The sequence below is a fragment of the Labeo rohita genome, chromosome 12 (genome assembly GCF_022985175.1).
Source record: "Labeo rohita strain BAU-BD-2019 chromosome 12, IGBB_LRoh.1.0, whole genome shotgun sequence".
Classification (NCBI taxonomy): domain Eukaryota; kingdom Metazoa; phylum Chordata; class Actinopteri; order Cypriniformes; family Cyprinidae; genus Labeo; species Labeo rohita.
Window position 1 is genome coordinate 16,101,835 of NC_066880.1, and position 18,141 is coordinate 16,119,975.

The 18,141-nt window shown below is 35.4% G+C and overlaps 1 protein-coding gene across 3 annotated transcripts in view; it reads right to left on the reverse strand.

Moving 5' to 3' along the window:
• Positions 1–906: 906 nt before the first annotated feature.
• afap1 (actin filament associated protein 1) overlaps positions 907–18,141 on the reverse strand; it is a 67,019-nt gene continuing 49,784 nt past the window's right edge. For 2 of the 3 annotated variants that reach the window (XM_051124217.1, XM_051124216.1), the window contains exons 7-17: positions 16,710–16,802; positions 15,909–15,984; positions 11,468–11,617; positions 9,003–9,214; positions 8,632–8,777; positions 6,696–6,813; positions 5,702–5,822; positions 5,041–5,205; positions 2,590–2,780; positions 2,297–2,461; positions 907–2,165 (exon numbers count right to left, since the gene is read on the reverse strand). In XM_051124217.1, the coding sequence (XP_050980174.1) occupies positions 2,139–2,165; positions 2,297–2,461; positions 2,590–2,780; positions 5,041–5,205; positions 5,702–5,822; positions 6,696–6,813; positions 8,632–8,777; positions 9,003–9,214; positions 11,468–11,617; positions 15,909–15,984; positions 16,710–16,802 (1,464 nt within the window). In that variant the 3' untranslated portion in view covers positions 907–2,138. Of the gene's footprint in view, positions 2,166–2,296; positions 2,462–2,589; positions 2,781–5,040; positions 5,206–5,701; positions 5,823–6,330; positions 6,559–6,695; positions 6,814–8,631; positions 8,778–9,002; positions 9,215–11,467; positions 11,618–15,908; positions 15,985–16,709; positions 16,803–18,141 lie in introns of all 3 variants that reach the window. The other variant, XM_051124218.1, reaches the window with a different exon arrangement.

Here is an 18,141-nt window from a genome sequence, read left to right on the forward strand (position 1 = left end):
TACAAAAGTTGGTCTAAAGTAAGCACCAAGACTCCATAATCTGGCTGAATATGGAGTGAACAGTTTAAGCATTGCTTAAAAGCACCATTTTCAGTTACATCAGGTGGCTTGACTTTGAGTGGTCAAAACAAAGCAGGATTACAGCCTGAACTCTTCTGCCAAACATTCTTTTGTTCGTTTGCACATGCACAGCTTAAGACTGCAAACTATAATGAAACTTCACATATGCACGCCTCTGTGTTAGTTGCGTTAGCATACAGTACATGTATAACAGTCAGTGTATGATGCATTGCAGTGTTCTGGTGTTTCAGCTGTTTCAGTGCGGTGGTTGCAGTGTGTTCGGCGGAGGGGAAGTGTAGCGGTACTTTCAGGCCCAGTTTCCAGAGCAGTCAGCCAACAGCGGACCACACCCTGGCCTGAGCTGCCCTGTTCCCCATGGGCCGCTCTCACCATAGCCAAAAGTTTGGCCAGACCACTGGATTGAAAATAATGGGCCAGACATTGAGGAGGAGGAGGAGGAATAGGAGAGGCTGGTAAAATACTTTCATACAGATTACACTTTTTCGGTAAAGAACAAGCTTTGGATGATCACATTCTGTCATTTACATTTATCTTAAAACGGATATTCTGACGCTGCTCTCTACAACTAGTGTGAAGCCTGATGAAAGGCATTACTGAACATCAACAGACAAACACAAAGTGGCTTATATTTATTTAAACATTTACAAATAAATACTTGAAGATTTTGTCTTCCATTAATGGCTTCTTGTTGAAGAAAGAAACAGACTTTTATAGACTTTTAAGTGATTACCGACTGAGACCAGTGAGTTTTGAGATATATTTAGATTGCTGGACCATAATCTAAGATGTCCTGTGTTCTGTCATGATAATAAAATATTAAAATGATAATAAAATTCTCTTTACTCTAACCTTACACTACCATTCAAAAGTTTGGGTCTCTTATGCTAACCAAGGCTGCATTTATTTGATAAGAAATAGAGAAAAACAGCAACAATGTGTAATTTTATTACAATTTAAAAAACTGCTTTCTATTTTAATATATTTTAAAATGTCATTTATTCCAGTAATGGCAAAACTGAATATTCAGCATCATTACTGCAGTCTTCAGTGTCACATGATCTTCGGATATCATTCTGCTATGCTAATTTGACACTCAAGAAACTATAAAACAGTTGTGCTCCTTAATATTTGTTAGGAATAGCGAGAAAGTCAGAATTGCTAGATCTAACATCGAAATTGCAAGAAAAAAGTCAGAATTGTGAGAGATATAAATCGGAACTGCACGAAAAAAGTCAGAATTGCAAGATCTAAAATCAGAATTGTGAGAAAAAAGTCAGAATTGCAAGATATAAAATCGGAATTGTGAAAAAAGTCAGAGTTGTGAGAGATATAAAAATGGAACTGCAAGAAAAAGTCAGAATTGCAAGATCTAAAATCAGAATTGTGGGGAAAAAAAGTCAGATTCCTTTTTTCAAGATTCCTAGATAAAGTTCAAAAGACCGGCATTTGTTTGAAATAAAAATTAATGTTTTATCTAAAATCTAAAATCAGAACTGTGGGGAAAAAAGTCAGATTCCTTTTTTCAAGATTCCTTGAAGTTCAAAAGAACGGATTTGTTTGAAATAAAAATGACTGTTTTATCTAAAATCTAAAATCAGAATTGTGGGAAAAAAAAGTCAGATTCCTTTTTTCAAGATTCCTTGATGAAGTTCAAAAGAACGGATTTGTTTGAAATAAAAATTATTGTTTTTAGTGTCACATTTGATCTATTTCATGCATCCTTACTGAATAAAAGTATCAATTTCTTAAAAAAATATTGAATGGTAGTGTATATGTTTTATCTTTTAACTACTAAAATTTGGTGTTGTGGCATTATTGTTGGCCTCTGTATGACAAATTGACAATTTGCTTGAATTATAAGTCACTTTATAGTCAGATCATGATCCATCGATAGTGCTAAAACAGCATTGGGCACCAGACTCAGTCAAGGTTTTCCAGAATTAATTCTAGAAAATAGTGTGTCTATGGTTCAGTCAATTCAATTTCAACATCACTCATATATGGACAAAATTAAATAAATAGATACAACGAAAAGTGAAAAGTTGGTGGAAAAGAACTTATGTGCCAGACTTCATCTCCCATTCCTGCAAAAAAGGAAAACAGAATGAGTACACAGGGGAAAATATATGCACCGTAAACATCTTAAAATAAATGCAACTGGAGGATCATGCTTTTACATGTCAACCAGCAGTGTGATGTAGAAAATAAGTGTTACCTTGGCTTTCCTAAGGACGTGTCCTCGCACAGGTGAGGCTTTCTGTTGTGTCTGACGCCGCAGCAGAGACGCGCTGTTGACTGGCAGAGAGCAGGTCTCGGTGTCACTGGTGTCACAGCTGGAAATTGGCGAGTTGTCCACTGTTCGCCTCATTAACACTGGAGACTAAAAAACAAATGAGACACATTTTGATACCTGCTTTTCTTTATCACCAAAGACCGAATGTGACACAAGTCTACAGTTAGTATTACATCATGTCTAATGTTAGAGAAATTGTTGCTGTTTTTCCAGACCTGTGGGCTGGAGCTGCCCGTTTTGGGTTCAATGGTCAGGCCCAGGGTGACGCCTCCATTCAGGGCTTTCTTCAGACTCTCCTTCACCTCTGTCAGCTCCAGTTCCAGATTGACTCGTTCCTCCTCTTTTAGTTTGCATTCATCCTCCACTTTCTTAAGTCTCTCTGTCAAAGACGCCTGAGAACGCTTACCTGAGAGAAATAAACACCGGGAGAGGTTATAACTTCTAAAGATTTAAAATATAAACTTTCAGTAAAATAATAAACATCTTACTCTCACTTTTGATCCTCCACTGAATAAAAATAGAAAAAGGTAATTGCAACTTTTTATCTTATAATTCTGACTTTCTTCTAAGAATAAGAATTTATAATAACTGATACAAACTTGACATTGTGAGTTATATCTCATAATTGCGAGTTTGTATGTCACAATTCTGACTTTATAACACGCAGTTGCGAGTTAAGTCAGAATTGTGAGATATGAACTCGCAATTCTAAAAATATCAGTAGTTTTTCGCCCTCAAAATTGGACTTTATAACTTGCAATTTTGGGTTTATATCTCACAATTCTGACTTTTTCTCAGAATAAAATCGCAATTGCTAGAAAAAATTGAGAATGGTGAAAGATAAAATTTACATCACACAATTCGGAGAAAAAAGTTTGAATTGCGAGTTTGTCACACGAGTTAATTCTAACTTTAAAGCTTGCATTTGTGAATTTACATTTAACAATTCTCAGAAAAAAGTCAGAATTGAGTGTGTATTATGCAATTCTATGAAAAAAAGAAGTGCGAGATATAAATCAGAATTGCAGGAAAAGGTGAGAATTGCAAGATCTAAAATCAGAATTGCAAGAAAAAAGTCAAAACTGTAAGATATAAAATCGGAACTGAGAAAAAGTCAGAATTGCGAGATCTAAAATCAGAATTGCAAGAAAAAAGTCAGAGTTGCAAGATATAGAATCTCACAATTCTGACTTTATTTCTCACATTTCTCATGAGTTTATATCCCGCTATTCTTACTTTATAACTTGCAAATGTGAGTTTATATCATACAATTCTGAGAAAAATGTTGGAATTGTGAGTTTGTCTCTCGCAATTCTGACTTTATAATTCACAATTGCAAGTTTACATCTAACAATTCTCAGAAAAAAAGTCAGAATTGCAAGATGTAAAATCTGAGTTTATATCATGCAATTCCGAGAAGTTGGAATTGTGAGTTTATGTCTCGCAATTCTTACTTTATAACTCGCAGTTGCAAGTTTATATCTAACAATTCTCAGAAAAAAATTCAGAATTGCAAGATGTAAAATCTGAATTGCAAGAAAACAAGTCCAAATTGTGAGAGATATAAAATCGGAACTGCAAGAAAAAGTCAGAATTACGAGATCTAAAATAAGAATTGCAAGAAAAAAGTCAGAATTGCAAGATATATAATCGGAATTGTGGAAAAAAAAGTTGCAAGATATAGAATCTCACAATTCTGACTTTATTTCTCACATTTCTCATGAGTTTATATCCCGCTATTCTCACTTTATAACTTGCAAATGTGAGTTTATATCATGCAATTCTGAGAAAAATGTTGGAATTGTGAGTTTGTCTCTCACAATTCTGACTTTTTAATTCACAGTTGCAAGTTTATATCTAACAATTCTCAGAAAAAAAGTCAGAATTGCAAGATGTAAAATCTGAATTGCAAGAAAAAAAAGCTTTTATCTCACAATTCTGACCTTATCTCTCACACTTCTCGCGAGTTTATATCCCGCTGTTCTGATTTTATAACTTGCAAATGTGAGTTTATATCATGCAATTCCGAAAAGTTGGAATTGTGAGTTTATGTCTCGCAATTCTTACCTTATAACTCGCAATTGCAATTGCAAATTGTGAGAGATATAAAATTGGAACTGCAAGAAAAAGTCAGAATTACGAGATCTAAAATCAGAATTGCGAGAAAAAAGTCAGAATTGCGAGATATAAAATCGGAATTGTGGAAAAAAAAGTCAGAATTGCGAGATATAAAATCAGAATTGTGGAAAAAAAAGTCAGAATTGCGAGATATAAAATCGGAATTGTGGAAAAAAAAAGTCAGAATTGCGAGATATAAAATCAGAATTGCAAGAAAAAAAAAAGTTTTTATCTCACAATTCTGACCTTATTTGTCACATTTCTCGCGAGTTTATATCCCGTTTTTCTGACTTTATAACTTGCAAATGTGAGTTTATATCATGCAATTCTGAGAAGTTGGAATTGTGAGTTTATGTCTCAGAATTCTTACTTTATAACTCGCAATTGCAAGTTTATATCTAACAATTCTCAGAAAAAAAGTCTGAATTGCAAGATGTAAAATCTGAATTGCAAGAAAAAAAACCTTTGAATGGTAGAGTACAGCTTTTTCTTTTTTGTTATCTTGAACACTCAGATTCAAACTTGAATGCCATAGTTGAAATCCTCACCTGTGTTGTTCTCTATAGCAGTTCGGAGATCCTTCCTGTCTTTTTTCAGCTGAGTCAGGCGGTTTCGAATTTCCTGCTTCCTCTTCATCAGCTCCTCCTCTTTCGCTTGGAGTTTCTTGGCATCTGCCTCCACTCTGTTTTTCCCGTACTTATACTGATCCACACCTGTGAAGGTTAATGATGCATTATAATCAAAGTAAACCATCATCAGAAAATCTTTCCATTTTTAACTTTTGGATGCAGTCTTTTTCATCCCATTAAAGGCCTCGGAGACCACAAACGCAGATTAAAAGGCAGACAGAATACACAGTACACCACATCCAAATATTTGCGAGTCCACGTAAATGGCCACTGAATGGTTAGGATGTCTGTGACTGACTGACTGCCTGTCTGAAATGGAATTTGGGGTGATTGAGTTTATAAAGGAGCATGTCAACAGATCCACTGCTGTCTAACAGCACTGCAATTTCCACATACCGGCATTCTCCGCAAATCTGTGTGGCTTCTTTTTCCTTGAAAGAAATTAGTGGTGTAATGGCTAGGATAATAGATGCAGACTTAATGTCTGCTTAGTTTAGTTTCAGCCGTATGTCCACTTTTTAAAAAAAAATTAAAGGCTTATTTTGAGATTATCAACTTGTTGAATGTTAAAATCTCTTACTAGAGTTGTTCTGTTTCACCGGAATGGTGCTGCTGATTCCATTGGCCTTTTTGGGCTGGTTCTTATCCAACTTCTGCTTTGAAGTGAACCCATTGGTGGTCAGGCCTTTCTTTCCCTTAAACTGATTGGATGAAAGAAACACATATGAGCTTTTGAACACACAAAAAAGGTGAAACTGATATGTGGGCTACTAACAAACTTCTGATATTTAAGGACTTTGAGTTTCACTGTTAACACCTGTTACATTTCAAGGGTATGATTTGTGATTTAGTTCTAAGATTACAACTTATAACATACAAACGGCTTCACAAAGGTTGTATCTGCCAACCACTTCTACTAAACCACATGTTGCTAGAGGGACATTTTCTTTTAGTTACACTATAGCTGGCAGCTATAGTTTTCTATCCCTGGCCTATAAAATGTAACCCAGAGTGAACTAAGGCCTCAGTAAATCCATTCAATGCCAAGGCCACACAGACATGGATATTATATAGATCAAAAGCAGTCGTTTCTGGAGCTGGGTGGTCCATAAAACACTACGCTCTGTGTTTATTTCCACTCTATGTTTGTTAATATTAACAGAAAATGGAAATAAGATGAGATAAACTGTGTTAGCCTTGGTTAGTCACCTGGTTAGTGTTAGTATTAGCAGCTGAGGAAGAGGACAGAGATTTGGTGGAGAGCGGTGTGTTGTAATGCCCTGTGGAAGATGACTGCGAGCGGATGGATTTGGGAGAGTAGCGGGCTGCTAGTTTAGGGGAGGGCATGTTTTCATAAAGATCTGTATTCTCATAATGAGACTCTTCTTTCCAACGACGGCCCCCTGAAGCTGGGGAGGAGTAGTGCGCATCTGGTACCTTCCGTATCGCAAGCGTGCAAGCAAGAGAAGAGCGGTTAGAAAAGAAAAAGTTAAGATCAGGGACGGAGAGGAGTTAGGCAGGATCAGAAATGAAGGAGGGAATTTAATGGGTTTAAAGTTTGTTTGTTCGCTTACCGATCCATTGATGCAGGGCACATCATCATAATGCAGAGCAACACCTGTGGGACAGGCGTAACCGTTGACTGGGTTATCCAGGTATGGGTTTGGAGAAACTGCACGCTTACTGGTGAAACTGCGAACACACACATGTACTCATTACTACATATACAAATGCCACACAAAGAACTGTAACTGTAAACTGTTGTGCAGTGTTGGAATAGATATTGTAAAACCGTAACTTTTACAAGGTTTGAATTTTACAAGGTTTGAATGTACAAAGATACACTCTATTCATGAGCTCTCATTTATGGTAATTTATTTGATCAAAAATGCAGTAAAAAGTGTAATATTGTGAAACGCATTACAATTTAAGATGACGTTATTTATAATATTAACTGCAAATATTTTTTTAAAATGTAATTTGTTCTTGTGATGGCAAAGCTACATCTTCAGCAGCAATTACTGCTCAAACATTTCTTGTTATGATCTATGTTGAAAACAGTTGTGCTGCTTAATATTTTTCTGGAAACAGATACATTTTTTTCAGTATTTTTTAATGAACATAAAGAACAGCACTAATTTAAAATCACATTTTTGTAACATAAATGTCTTTACTGTCATTTTTTATCAATTTAATGCATCTGTGCTGAATAAAAGTATGTACTTATTGAAAAAAATTTTTAACTAACTTTTGGATATGTAATGTTAATATTAATTATTATCTGGTATATTTATAAAAAAAAGAAAAAAAGATTATATGCACTACCAGTCATAAGTTTTTGAACAGTAAGATTTTAATGTTTTTTAAAGAAGTCTCTTTTGCTCACCAAGCCTGCATTTATTTGATCTAAGGTACAGCAAAACAGTAAAATGTTGACATATTTTATTATTATTTAAAATAACTGTTTTCTATTTTAATATATTTTAAAAGGTAACTTATTCCTGTGATTTCAAAGTTGATTTTTTTTAGCATAATTACTCCAGTCACATGATCCTTCAGAAATCATTCTAATATACTGATTTGCTGCTCAAAAACATTTATTATTATTATTATTATTATTATTATTATGTTGAAAACAGCTGAGTAGAATTTTTTCAGGTTTCTTTGATGAACAGAAAGTTCAGAAGAACAGCATTTATCTGAAACAGAAATCTTGTGTAACATTATAAATGTCTTTATCATCACTTTTGATCAATTTAAAGCATCCTTGCCAAATAAAAGTATTAATTTCTATAATTTCTTATAAAAAAATATTATTTATTATAGTGTATAATGTTACAAAAGTTTTTTATTTCAGATAAATGCTGATCTTTGGATTTTTCTATTCATCAAAGAATCCTGGAAAAAATGTACTCAACTGTTTTAAATATTGATATTAATAATAAAAATAATAAATATGTTTTAAACAGCAAATCAGTATATTAGAACGATTTCTGAAGGATCATATGACACTGAAGACTGGAGTAATGATGCTGAAAACTCAGCTTTGAAATCACAGGAATAAATTACATTTTAAAATATATTCAAATAGAAAAAAGTTATTTTAAATAGTAAAAATATGTCAAATTTACTGGATTTGCTGTATTTTAAATCAAATAAATGCAGGCTTGATGAGCAGAAGAGACTTATGAAAATACAAATATGCAAATACAAATGCAGTGCAGGAAACTTTTGCCCAAAGATACAATTTGTTAATCAGTTCTTTATGAACTGATTCATTTGCATGGACTTTTTTAAATGAACCAATTCAGTAAAATGAATTAGACTTTCCAATGCTACATACTGTATAAGTGTGTTTAAGAAAGCTCAAATGGCTGTAAAGCTATGTGTGCAATACAAAAAAAAACAAAAAAAACAATGCTACACCGCAACATGCTGAAAAAGTACGTTGTTAAAGAAAAAATTACTGGAAAGCTAATGAAAATATTTTTAGCAGAACTGGGTTCTCACCAAAACGACTGCTTGGCCAGTTGAATGACATTAGCAGTGGTTTCGACGTCAATGTAATCATAGTGCAGTGCAGCAGGATCTGTTGTGGAGCCCGTTTCAGCCAGCAAGACCCCCAGCCACCTTCCCATACTCTCAGAGGAGGAGGCCTGACGGGAAAAAGAGTGAGGAAAGATGCAATGAATGAGTGTCAGTGGAATATGAGACAAATAAAGCACTAATCTACACAATCTCTGCAAATCCACTCTGCACATGATACAGCAGTGACATCATAACCAAAGCCAGCCAACCAAACCATCCATCTAATCCCTGCCCTGAGGTCCTGTCTCAGACACATTAATTGCCCCGCAAGAGCTGAGGGACTTGGCACGTACCTCCAGAACAGCCACCTCCTGTCCGTTGCGCAGCAGACGGAAGGCAAAGGGATGTTTGGAGTCCAGCCCTGGAATGACCTCACACCCCCGCAGCGGCAGAGAGGCCATGTGTGTCTTCAGATCTGCCCGGTCCTTGTGCAGCAACAGCTGGTTGTCTTTTAGCTGGCACCAGCGCTCTCTCCAGCGGTTATTGGACAGCACGTTCAGATAGCCTGTTAATGAAGGATTGGGCATAGAGATTTATATCACAGCCAACAGACAGACCCACACACAAACAGACTGTAAAGTTGCTGATGTTAGTGTTGGGGGAAAAATTATTTTAAAATTCAGCCAATAATTTACACTACCAGTCAAAAGTTTTTGAACAGTAAGATTTTTACAGAAATCTCTCTGCTCACCAAGCCTGCATTTATTTGATCCAAAGTACAGGAAAAACAGTAACATTTTGAACGATTTTTGCTATTTAAAAAAAACTGTTTTATATTTGAATATATAATGATAATGTAATATATTCCTGTGATTTCAAAGCTGAATTTTTAGCATCATTACTCCAGTCACATGATCCTTCAGAAATCATTCTAATATTCTAATTTGCTGGTCATAAAAACATTTACTATTATTATTATGTTGAAAACAGCTGAGTAGAATTACAGGTTTCTTTGATAAATAGAAAGAACAGCATCTGAAATAGAAATATTTGTAACATTATAAATGTCTCTATGGTCACTTTTAATCAATTTAAGGCATCCTTGCTTAATGTATATATATATATATTGTTTTTTTGAACAGCACATTAGAATGATTTTTGGAGGATTCATGTGACACTGACGACTGGAGTATTGATGCTGAATATTTAGCTTTGGTTACAGGAATAAATTACATTTTAAAATATATTCAAATAGAAAACTGTTATTTTATATAGTAAAAATATTTCAGAATTGTATTGTTTTTGCTGTACTTTGGAGCAAATAAATGCTGGCTTGGTGAGCAGAAGAGACTTCTTTAAAAAACATTAAAAATCTTAGTAGTGTATATTTTCAGTTAATTGTTTCTATGTTAATATTTTGGGGGAAAAAACTATTTTCTATTTTAATAAACTTAAAAAGTAATTTATTTCTGTGATTGAAAGAGCAGCCATTACTCCAGTCTTCAGTGTCACATGATCCTTCAGAAATCATTCTAATATGCTGATTTTCTAAGAAACATTTCTTATTAATATCAATGTTTAAAACAGCTTAAAGCCTGTGATACATATATTTGCATAATTATCTGATGAATAGAAAGTTCAAAAGTACAGCATTTATTTGAAAAAGAAAACTTTTTTTACAATATAGATGTTACTGTCACTTATGATCAATTTAATCAATGCAATCAATTGAATCCTTGCTGATTTTTAAACAGTAGTGTATTTGCGCAAAACGCCAGGTAAACATAAACAATAACAACATTATAATACCGTCAGGCCATATTTACTGTATATGATCATATTGCCAGGGCCTCGCTGCTGTCACGGTTATTAAATAGACACTGCATTATCTAACTAAAGTGATTTTCTGAATTTTCAGGACTGACAATCAAATTTTGAGATTGTAAACATTTTAACAGAACCACAGCAAACAACCTGAATGCTTCATCATGCTTCATAGGCTGTCAATCACTAATTTTAGGACTATCAACCAGTTTCAGGTGATGAAAATGGCAAAAATCTAGGCATTGTGTGGTTAGACAGCAAGACAATCCTTTGTTTGGGTGTTTAGGTGGTGGAGAAAGAAAAAACCTAGACGGGAAAAACTAGACAGAGTTTTGGCAGCATATCTGAGAGGATGAAAACAATGGGAGCTGCCAAAACAGATAAAGCTAAAACCTGAAATATGCAACACAAAGTCTTGATATTTACTACCCTTATCTGTCACTATTAATATTACAGACATTATTTAATGACTGACTTTAGTTAGCTGTTCATACGGGTAACTCTATGTACAGGACAATCTAAAACCTATGCCTATTAGCAAATACGGTCATCAATTTAAACAGTGTGAATGTAACCACTGTCATCACTGAATGGGGTCAGTAATCCTTTTATCCAATAAGAACACGTTCAAACGTTCAAAAGCCATAGTAAAGAGATTTGTTTCAAATAAATACTGTTCTTTTGAACTTTCTATTCATTAAAAAATCCTGAAAAAAGTACTGCAAAAATAAATAGCAGCTGTAACATGAAAAATAATGCACAGACTCAAAATATTACATTAATTTCTGAAGAATCATGCAACACTGAAGGTGTTGAAGGTGTTGATGACGTTTTGAAAGCTATTTCACAATATTACTGTTTTTACTGTATTTTTTATTAAAGAAATGCAGCCTTGGTGAGCCTGAGACTTCTTTCAAAAATATTTCAAAATCTTACCAACCCCAAACTTTTGAGTATTAGCAGTGTATATTAAAAAGGTATTGCAACCGCTCACCACATGTTGGGACATCCTCCTCCGCCGATGAGGTCTGTTCATCTGTAGATGGTTTTTTCTTGCCCAGGCTTATGATTTTAGTGATTTTCTTTCCAGTCACACGTCCCACAGTGCCTTTCTGCTCTGATTTAGAGTTCTTCTTGCCTTTGGCTGCAAAAAAGTCAAATTAGTGTCAGAGTGTGAAATATATGTATGGGATTTTATAAAGCAATATATTACACAGATATGCTAGTTATCTAGAAACCCGTCGGTGTTGCAACTATAAGAAGGGATGGGTTTGGAAAATATTTTGTTTGTGGGGTGAATTTAGTGGGAAAAAGATTGAATTATGGAAAACGACAAATGGCAATCTGCTCGCTTTAAAATGTTAGTAATTTAGGCCAGAGAGCAAGAGAACTGACAATGACAGGACACGTCTTCAGACGTATAATCCAAATCCTAAACAGTGCGTGAAACCAACTCTGTTCTTCTCCAAGTAGTTCAGATACTTTTATCTGAGTAGTGTGGTCTGTGGTTAAGATACTGTAAGAAACAAAAGTCCTAGAAAAACAAACTTGAGCATTGAAAGTAAAAGGACACACTGTGGAAAACCGTTCAGGTCACATCCTATTCCAAACCAAGAGTGGACAATGTGAGCAAACTAGCAGTTTGGGATCTGGACTGGGTTAAAATGTGTAAGACGCTACTGCACAACAAATTACAGCTTTTCTCCCTACTACAAAAGCAGCAAAAGCAGCACAAGGACAAAGAATTTTTGCTCTTCTGAAGGCCTGACTTGGTCCAAACTGCACTGCAGAAGATTACATCTTAGTTGGCGACTCCTTTAATTAAAGCTAAGCCCATCTGAACCCAGAGTCCTCTAAAGTTTCTCCGTCTCTGCGCAGCAGCCTCAGGCATGAGGCAAAACCCAGAGCCACAGATGCAAAAACCATTGGCCCTTAAAGGACCTATACAGACATAGTTCTTCATTTTATCATGAGGGAAAATTCTGCGATCAGGCTAATATGATTTCACAGCGTCTCAGCGCTTACGACAGCTGGAAAGAATATGACAAATCTGATTAATCTATGTAGTTTGCTTAAATTTGCCTTCCATCTTTCATTAAAGACGTGGAGTATATGGCTGCCGGAGTGATGTAAGAATATTAGACGGAGGAGATCAGATAGACACGATTTGTGTTTCTGCTACTGAGAAATACTACCCTAAAAAAAATCCTTTTTCAATACCTTTTCATAACCTTACACATTTACGGGAATTATTATATGGCACCAGTCTTTGTTTATCCATAGGTTTATCAGAGGTCAGCTGCCATAACTCATGTGAAAGCAGCACAGCAGTTACTGTGGCTTGTGGCCGTGATGCTGAGCTATCAATCATTCGGGTTTGCAGATGCACGAGTTTTGGATTCCACTCAAATTAGGCAATTCTTCACCAACACGTCTGAGGCAAGGCAGTCTCAAATTGGAAAAAAGAAACATTTCCACAGACCTGAAACAGATGTCTCAAAAAGTTCAATCCCAGATCGAGACTGGGATTGCATGGTATAAATACTGGATAAATAATCCTATTAGATTATTTAAGAAGGGTCTCCTTGCCTTGACTTTAGCGTTGTTCAAACAATGGAATTGTTTGAGTCTTATAAATATCCACTTTATGGGATTAATTTTTTATTTAATCGCACATTTATCCATTTTATTTTAAGTACTGTTTCTCTGTTTGTTTTACCAAATTTGATTTCTGAACCAAAAACGTTCAGACTTAAAATTTAATTCATTAAATTAAATAATTTTTTTATTACAGCAATTTTAGCTAGTAGGAAAATGGTTTCCAAGAATAATTCGGCAATCAAAACATGCTGATCGTGTCTATTATTGTTAAAAACATTAATAAAAATATAATTTAACCCTTTAACTGTCACCATCCCATCTGTGGGATGCTTGGCGCTCTTTTTTCGTTGTCTTTTTTCCCTATTACATATTTTAGCAATCATGATAAATTATATATTGTTTGAAAGCTTAAAACTTCAAAATTCATCCTTTTTTTTAAATCAGACAATGCTTTACCATGGTAATGGTACTTTAAAATCTTTTAGCAGTCTCCTCCTTCTTAGTGGGTGGTGTCAAGTGTCATATTACAAAATGTATTATGGTATTTTAGAATCAAAACTTTTTAGAATTGTGACAAAAACATATAGTTGGAAAGGTGTGAGTCTAAAGATTTCATATTTGGTGGTTATTTTGTTCTAGAAATAAATTTGACAGAGAAATGTAGACATTTGTGACAGAAAAATGCATAAAAAAAACGATGGAATTTGTATGGTGGCAGTTTGTAATAAAATAAAATCTCACAGGAACCTCAATTTTATTTTAGATTGACTTCAAATTTGGAACATAACTTATATAGGCATAAAGCTTTAAAGGGATGGTTGTTTGTGATTTCACTTTTTTAACTTTAGTTAGTGTTTAAACAATATCTTCAAAGTTATGAGGCTGAAAGTTCAATGCAAACAGAAATACTGTCTTTTAAATTTATGGAAGTTTAATGCCTACAAAAACGGCTTGTGGGGACTACAACAAGCTACTTCCCCTCACTTACCCTGCCCCTGGGAGCATGCAGCAAAGGGGGCGAGACAAGAAGAGGAAAAGTTGTTGCCATGTCGTCAAAACTAGGGCTGCACGAAAAAAATCTATTCATCTATGAATCGCGATTCTGTCTTCTAACGATTCTAATGGATTCACAAGTTTCAACATCATTGTTCTAAAGAAACAGATCTTAATATTGTTCCTCTTGTCTCCCTGCTCTGCATCTCTCAATGTCTCTCACTCTCTTTCTCTCTCTCTCTCACACACACCCCACTCAAGCCCTCCTGCCCATTTGAGCTCTGACTAAACTGCACTTTCAGTCCGGTCTAGGAGCCCCGGGTTCACGATTTCTGCCGAGGGGGACCCGCAATTGTGCCCTCATACTATACACTTTATGTGTACAAACAGACAGATATTTTTCACATAGCTACAAGAAGCGTTAAGCATAATCGCACATGCAGTTTCCGTAGTAGAGCAATAATTGTTGGCAAACACTTCTTACTGTTACAAAATAAACAATTACTTTACAGAACTGCTACAACACAGTCACATATTCTGCTGTATTAAAGCTTTAATCAGGATAAAACTGTATATTAAAAGCTAACATAAGCAGTAGCATTTACAAATCACAGCGTATCTAAAAGTGTGGGACAACAACAAGCAAAAACACACAGCATTCTGAATCGTCTTGTAAGAGCTGTGCTTGCACAGGTTCTGCTGTGATGCTTTTCACTAATATTCTCTAGGTCTCTTTCGGGCTATTGACGACGCCATTGTTTACAATACAACCGGAGCACATGTGAGGGGCGTGACATTTATGAACACGCTCTAGCGGTTTAGCAAATCACAACACATTGGACTAACCAATCCGAGCCCATTGTGTCTTTCTGAGGGAGGGGCTTCATAAAACCTGAAAATAATCAGAGCGTTCATGGAGGAAGGGACAGAGGTGTGGAATATAGTTAAATAATATGAAAAATAATATGTATTTTTTAAAAATGAAACATTAACACATTAGACTGCACACCATAAACACAATCAAGCCTAGAAAAAACCCAGTCAACCACCCCTTTACTTTTAGAGCAATTTTAGAGTAAAACATGTTGTGTAAAATATTTATTTTATATAAAATATACAAAAAAAAAAGTTTTCTTTAAAAAGAGTCCAACCATAGGCCTGTATACAATAGCGTTCAAGAATTATAACAGTTTAAGTTTGCACTTTCATGTCTTTGTTCAAAAATGGGGGGTGACAGTCAAAGGGTTAAAGAGATGAATGAAAATTCTGTCATTACTTACTCAACCTCATGTCGTTCCAAACTCTTAAGACCCTCGTTCATCTTTGGATCACAAATTAAAATATTTTTTTGCTTTCTGACCCTGCACATCAATGCAACTGACCTGTTCAAGGCCTAGAAAGGTAGTAAGGACACCGAAAAGTATTTCATAACAGTACGGTTCAACCAGTGATGTCACATTCACTATTTTAACGATGTCCTTACTACCTTTCTGGGCCTTGAACAGGTCAGTTGCATTGATGTGCAGGGTCAGAAAGCTCATGGATTTAATCAAAAATATCTTAATTTGTGTTTCGAAGATGAACAAAGATCTTACAGGTTTGGAATGGCACGAGGGAGAGTAAATAATGACAGAATTTTCATTTTTGGGTGAACTATCCCTTTAAATATCATTGAATCAACATATCAAATACTAATCAAAACCTAATCCTAACAGACAGCTAGCTTCTTACCACTTTTTACAGTGTATGCCACAAAATATTCTCCCTTTATATAAAGGGACTCCACATCTGTCATCTCCAATGATATGGACCAAAAAAGAGGACTTAACATAAAGATTCACCTGGATCTTTGCCATCTGAGATGCCATTTTCATGACATGGCTCTCCATCTGAACTGGGTCGATCGCAGGACAGCTTCTGCAAAACAAGAGTTAGGTTACAGATACACTTGCAGCTACAGAGAAAACACATTTTGGAATGAACGGCACAAATAACAGTGGATTCATTGTTAAATTTAATGACAAATTGTTTATAGACAAACACACTCAATACATGCACACAAAGAGTATGGAATACTAAACCCCATACACTTAAACCTCTGCAGTCTACCCAAACAAACCCCAAAGCGCATCTGTTTTGCATTAAGTGTGAATAATTAGACTAGGCTCATGCATGCTGTGCCAGTTTAAGAGGTTTGACATTAAACCCCCTTTAGATCTGTCTTAAAAACAGCACACACACACATAAACAAGTGCAACATGCGTACGCTGCAAAAATACTGTCACAGCACACTGCATATTAAAGAATGTGTTCTGAAAAATGATAAGATCAGATTTCTTCCCACACCTATTTAACCTCGCCAGCAGCACACATCCGTGGCAAGATGGAATTTGGTACGCATATGCAGCTTTTATAGCCCTCCATGCCCTGGCAGCAGAGCCACTGTGCAGGAACACAGAGAGGAGGCGCCTGTGCAGGGTACTGAGGTGTGGTGAAGCTGGCAAGCATGCAAACCGCCACACAGTCTCACAAACCTGCAGGTAGGTAGACCAGCATGTACTCTGCAGGCATAGTAAATCCACACACCCACCCACATACACACACAAAAAGTACTATACATAAACAGAATTATGAATTTGCACCTTTTCCAGCTCTGCTTTGTGAACAGGGGAACCAGAGCCAGCTCCGTCACAGTCCACCACTCCATTTCCATTAGAGCAGACTTCCTTCATCACCTTAAAGAGACCGCAGAACAAAAAGTTGAAGTGTAAAAGAGCAATTCAATATTTCTCATTATCCCTCATTATCTGCTTGTTCTATTATAAATAAAGAAACGCTGATTAAAGGAGAAGTCCACTTTCAGAACAAAAATGTACAGATAATGTGCTCACCCCCTAGTCATCCAAGATGTTCATGTCTTCCTTTTTTCAGCTGTAAAGAAATTATGTATTTGAAGAAAACATTTCAGGATTTTTTCCATATAGTGGTCTTCTATGGTGCCCCAAGTTTGAACTTCCAAAATCCAGTTTAAATGTGGCTTGAAACGATCCCAAATGCTGTTGTAAATGATCCCAGCCAAGGTAGAAGGGTCTTATCTAGCGAAACGATTGGTTATTTTCATAAAAATAATACAATGTATATACTTTAATGTCTAACTTGTCTCGCTCTGCCTGAACTGTTTTTGTTCCGGTTCATGACAGTTAGGGTATGTCGAAGAATTCCCGTCTCATGTTCTCCCTCAACTTCAAAATCGTCCTATATCGCTGTTTTACCTTTTTTTTGTTAAGGGTGTTTGATCTTCTTTGCATGTTCACTTTGAACATACCCTTTGTAGGATGATTTTGAAATGATATTTTAAGTTGAGCAAGAAAATACGATTGGAGTTCTTCGACACACCCTGAATATTTTGAACCATAATACACAGAGTTCAGGGAGAGCAAGAAAAGACAACCATTTGAGATTAAAAGTATTTAAATTGTATTTTTTTAATGAAAATAACAGATCGTTTTGCTCCTCGGTTGGGATTGTTTACAACCACATTTTGGATCGTTTGAAGCCGCATTTAAACTGCATTTTGGAAGTTCAAAATCGGGGCACCATACCAGTCCATTATATGGAGAAAAATCCTGAAATGTTTTCCTCAAAAAACATGATTTCTTAACGACTGAAGAAAGAAAGACATGAACATCTTAGATGACAAGGGGGTGAGTAAATTATCTGTAAAGGACTTCTCCTTTAATAACTCTCAAAAAAGGTTAAAAAATTAAAAAATATTTTTTTTTTATGACATATAACAGGGTTCCCACACTTTTTATCCAGTGAATTTCATGACTTTTCTGGAATTATATAAAGATAAAAAGTACATTTTAAAAAAATGCACTCACAAAGATTTTAATTTAGGAATTTAGCTGACATATTTTAATATTAATAAATACAGCTAGAAAACAATACAAAACAAGTGAGAAATTTTCTTATTAAAGGAGACATATTATGAAAATCAGACTTTTCCATGTTTACGTACTATAAATGAGTCCCCGGTGCATCTACCAACCCAGAAAAACTGAAAAAGGACAA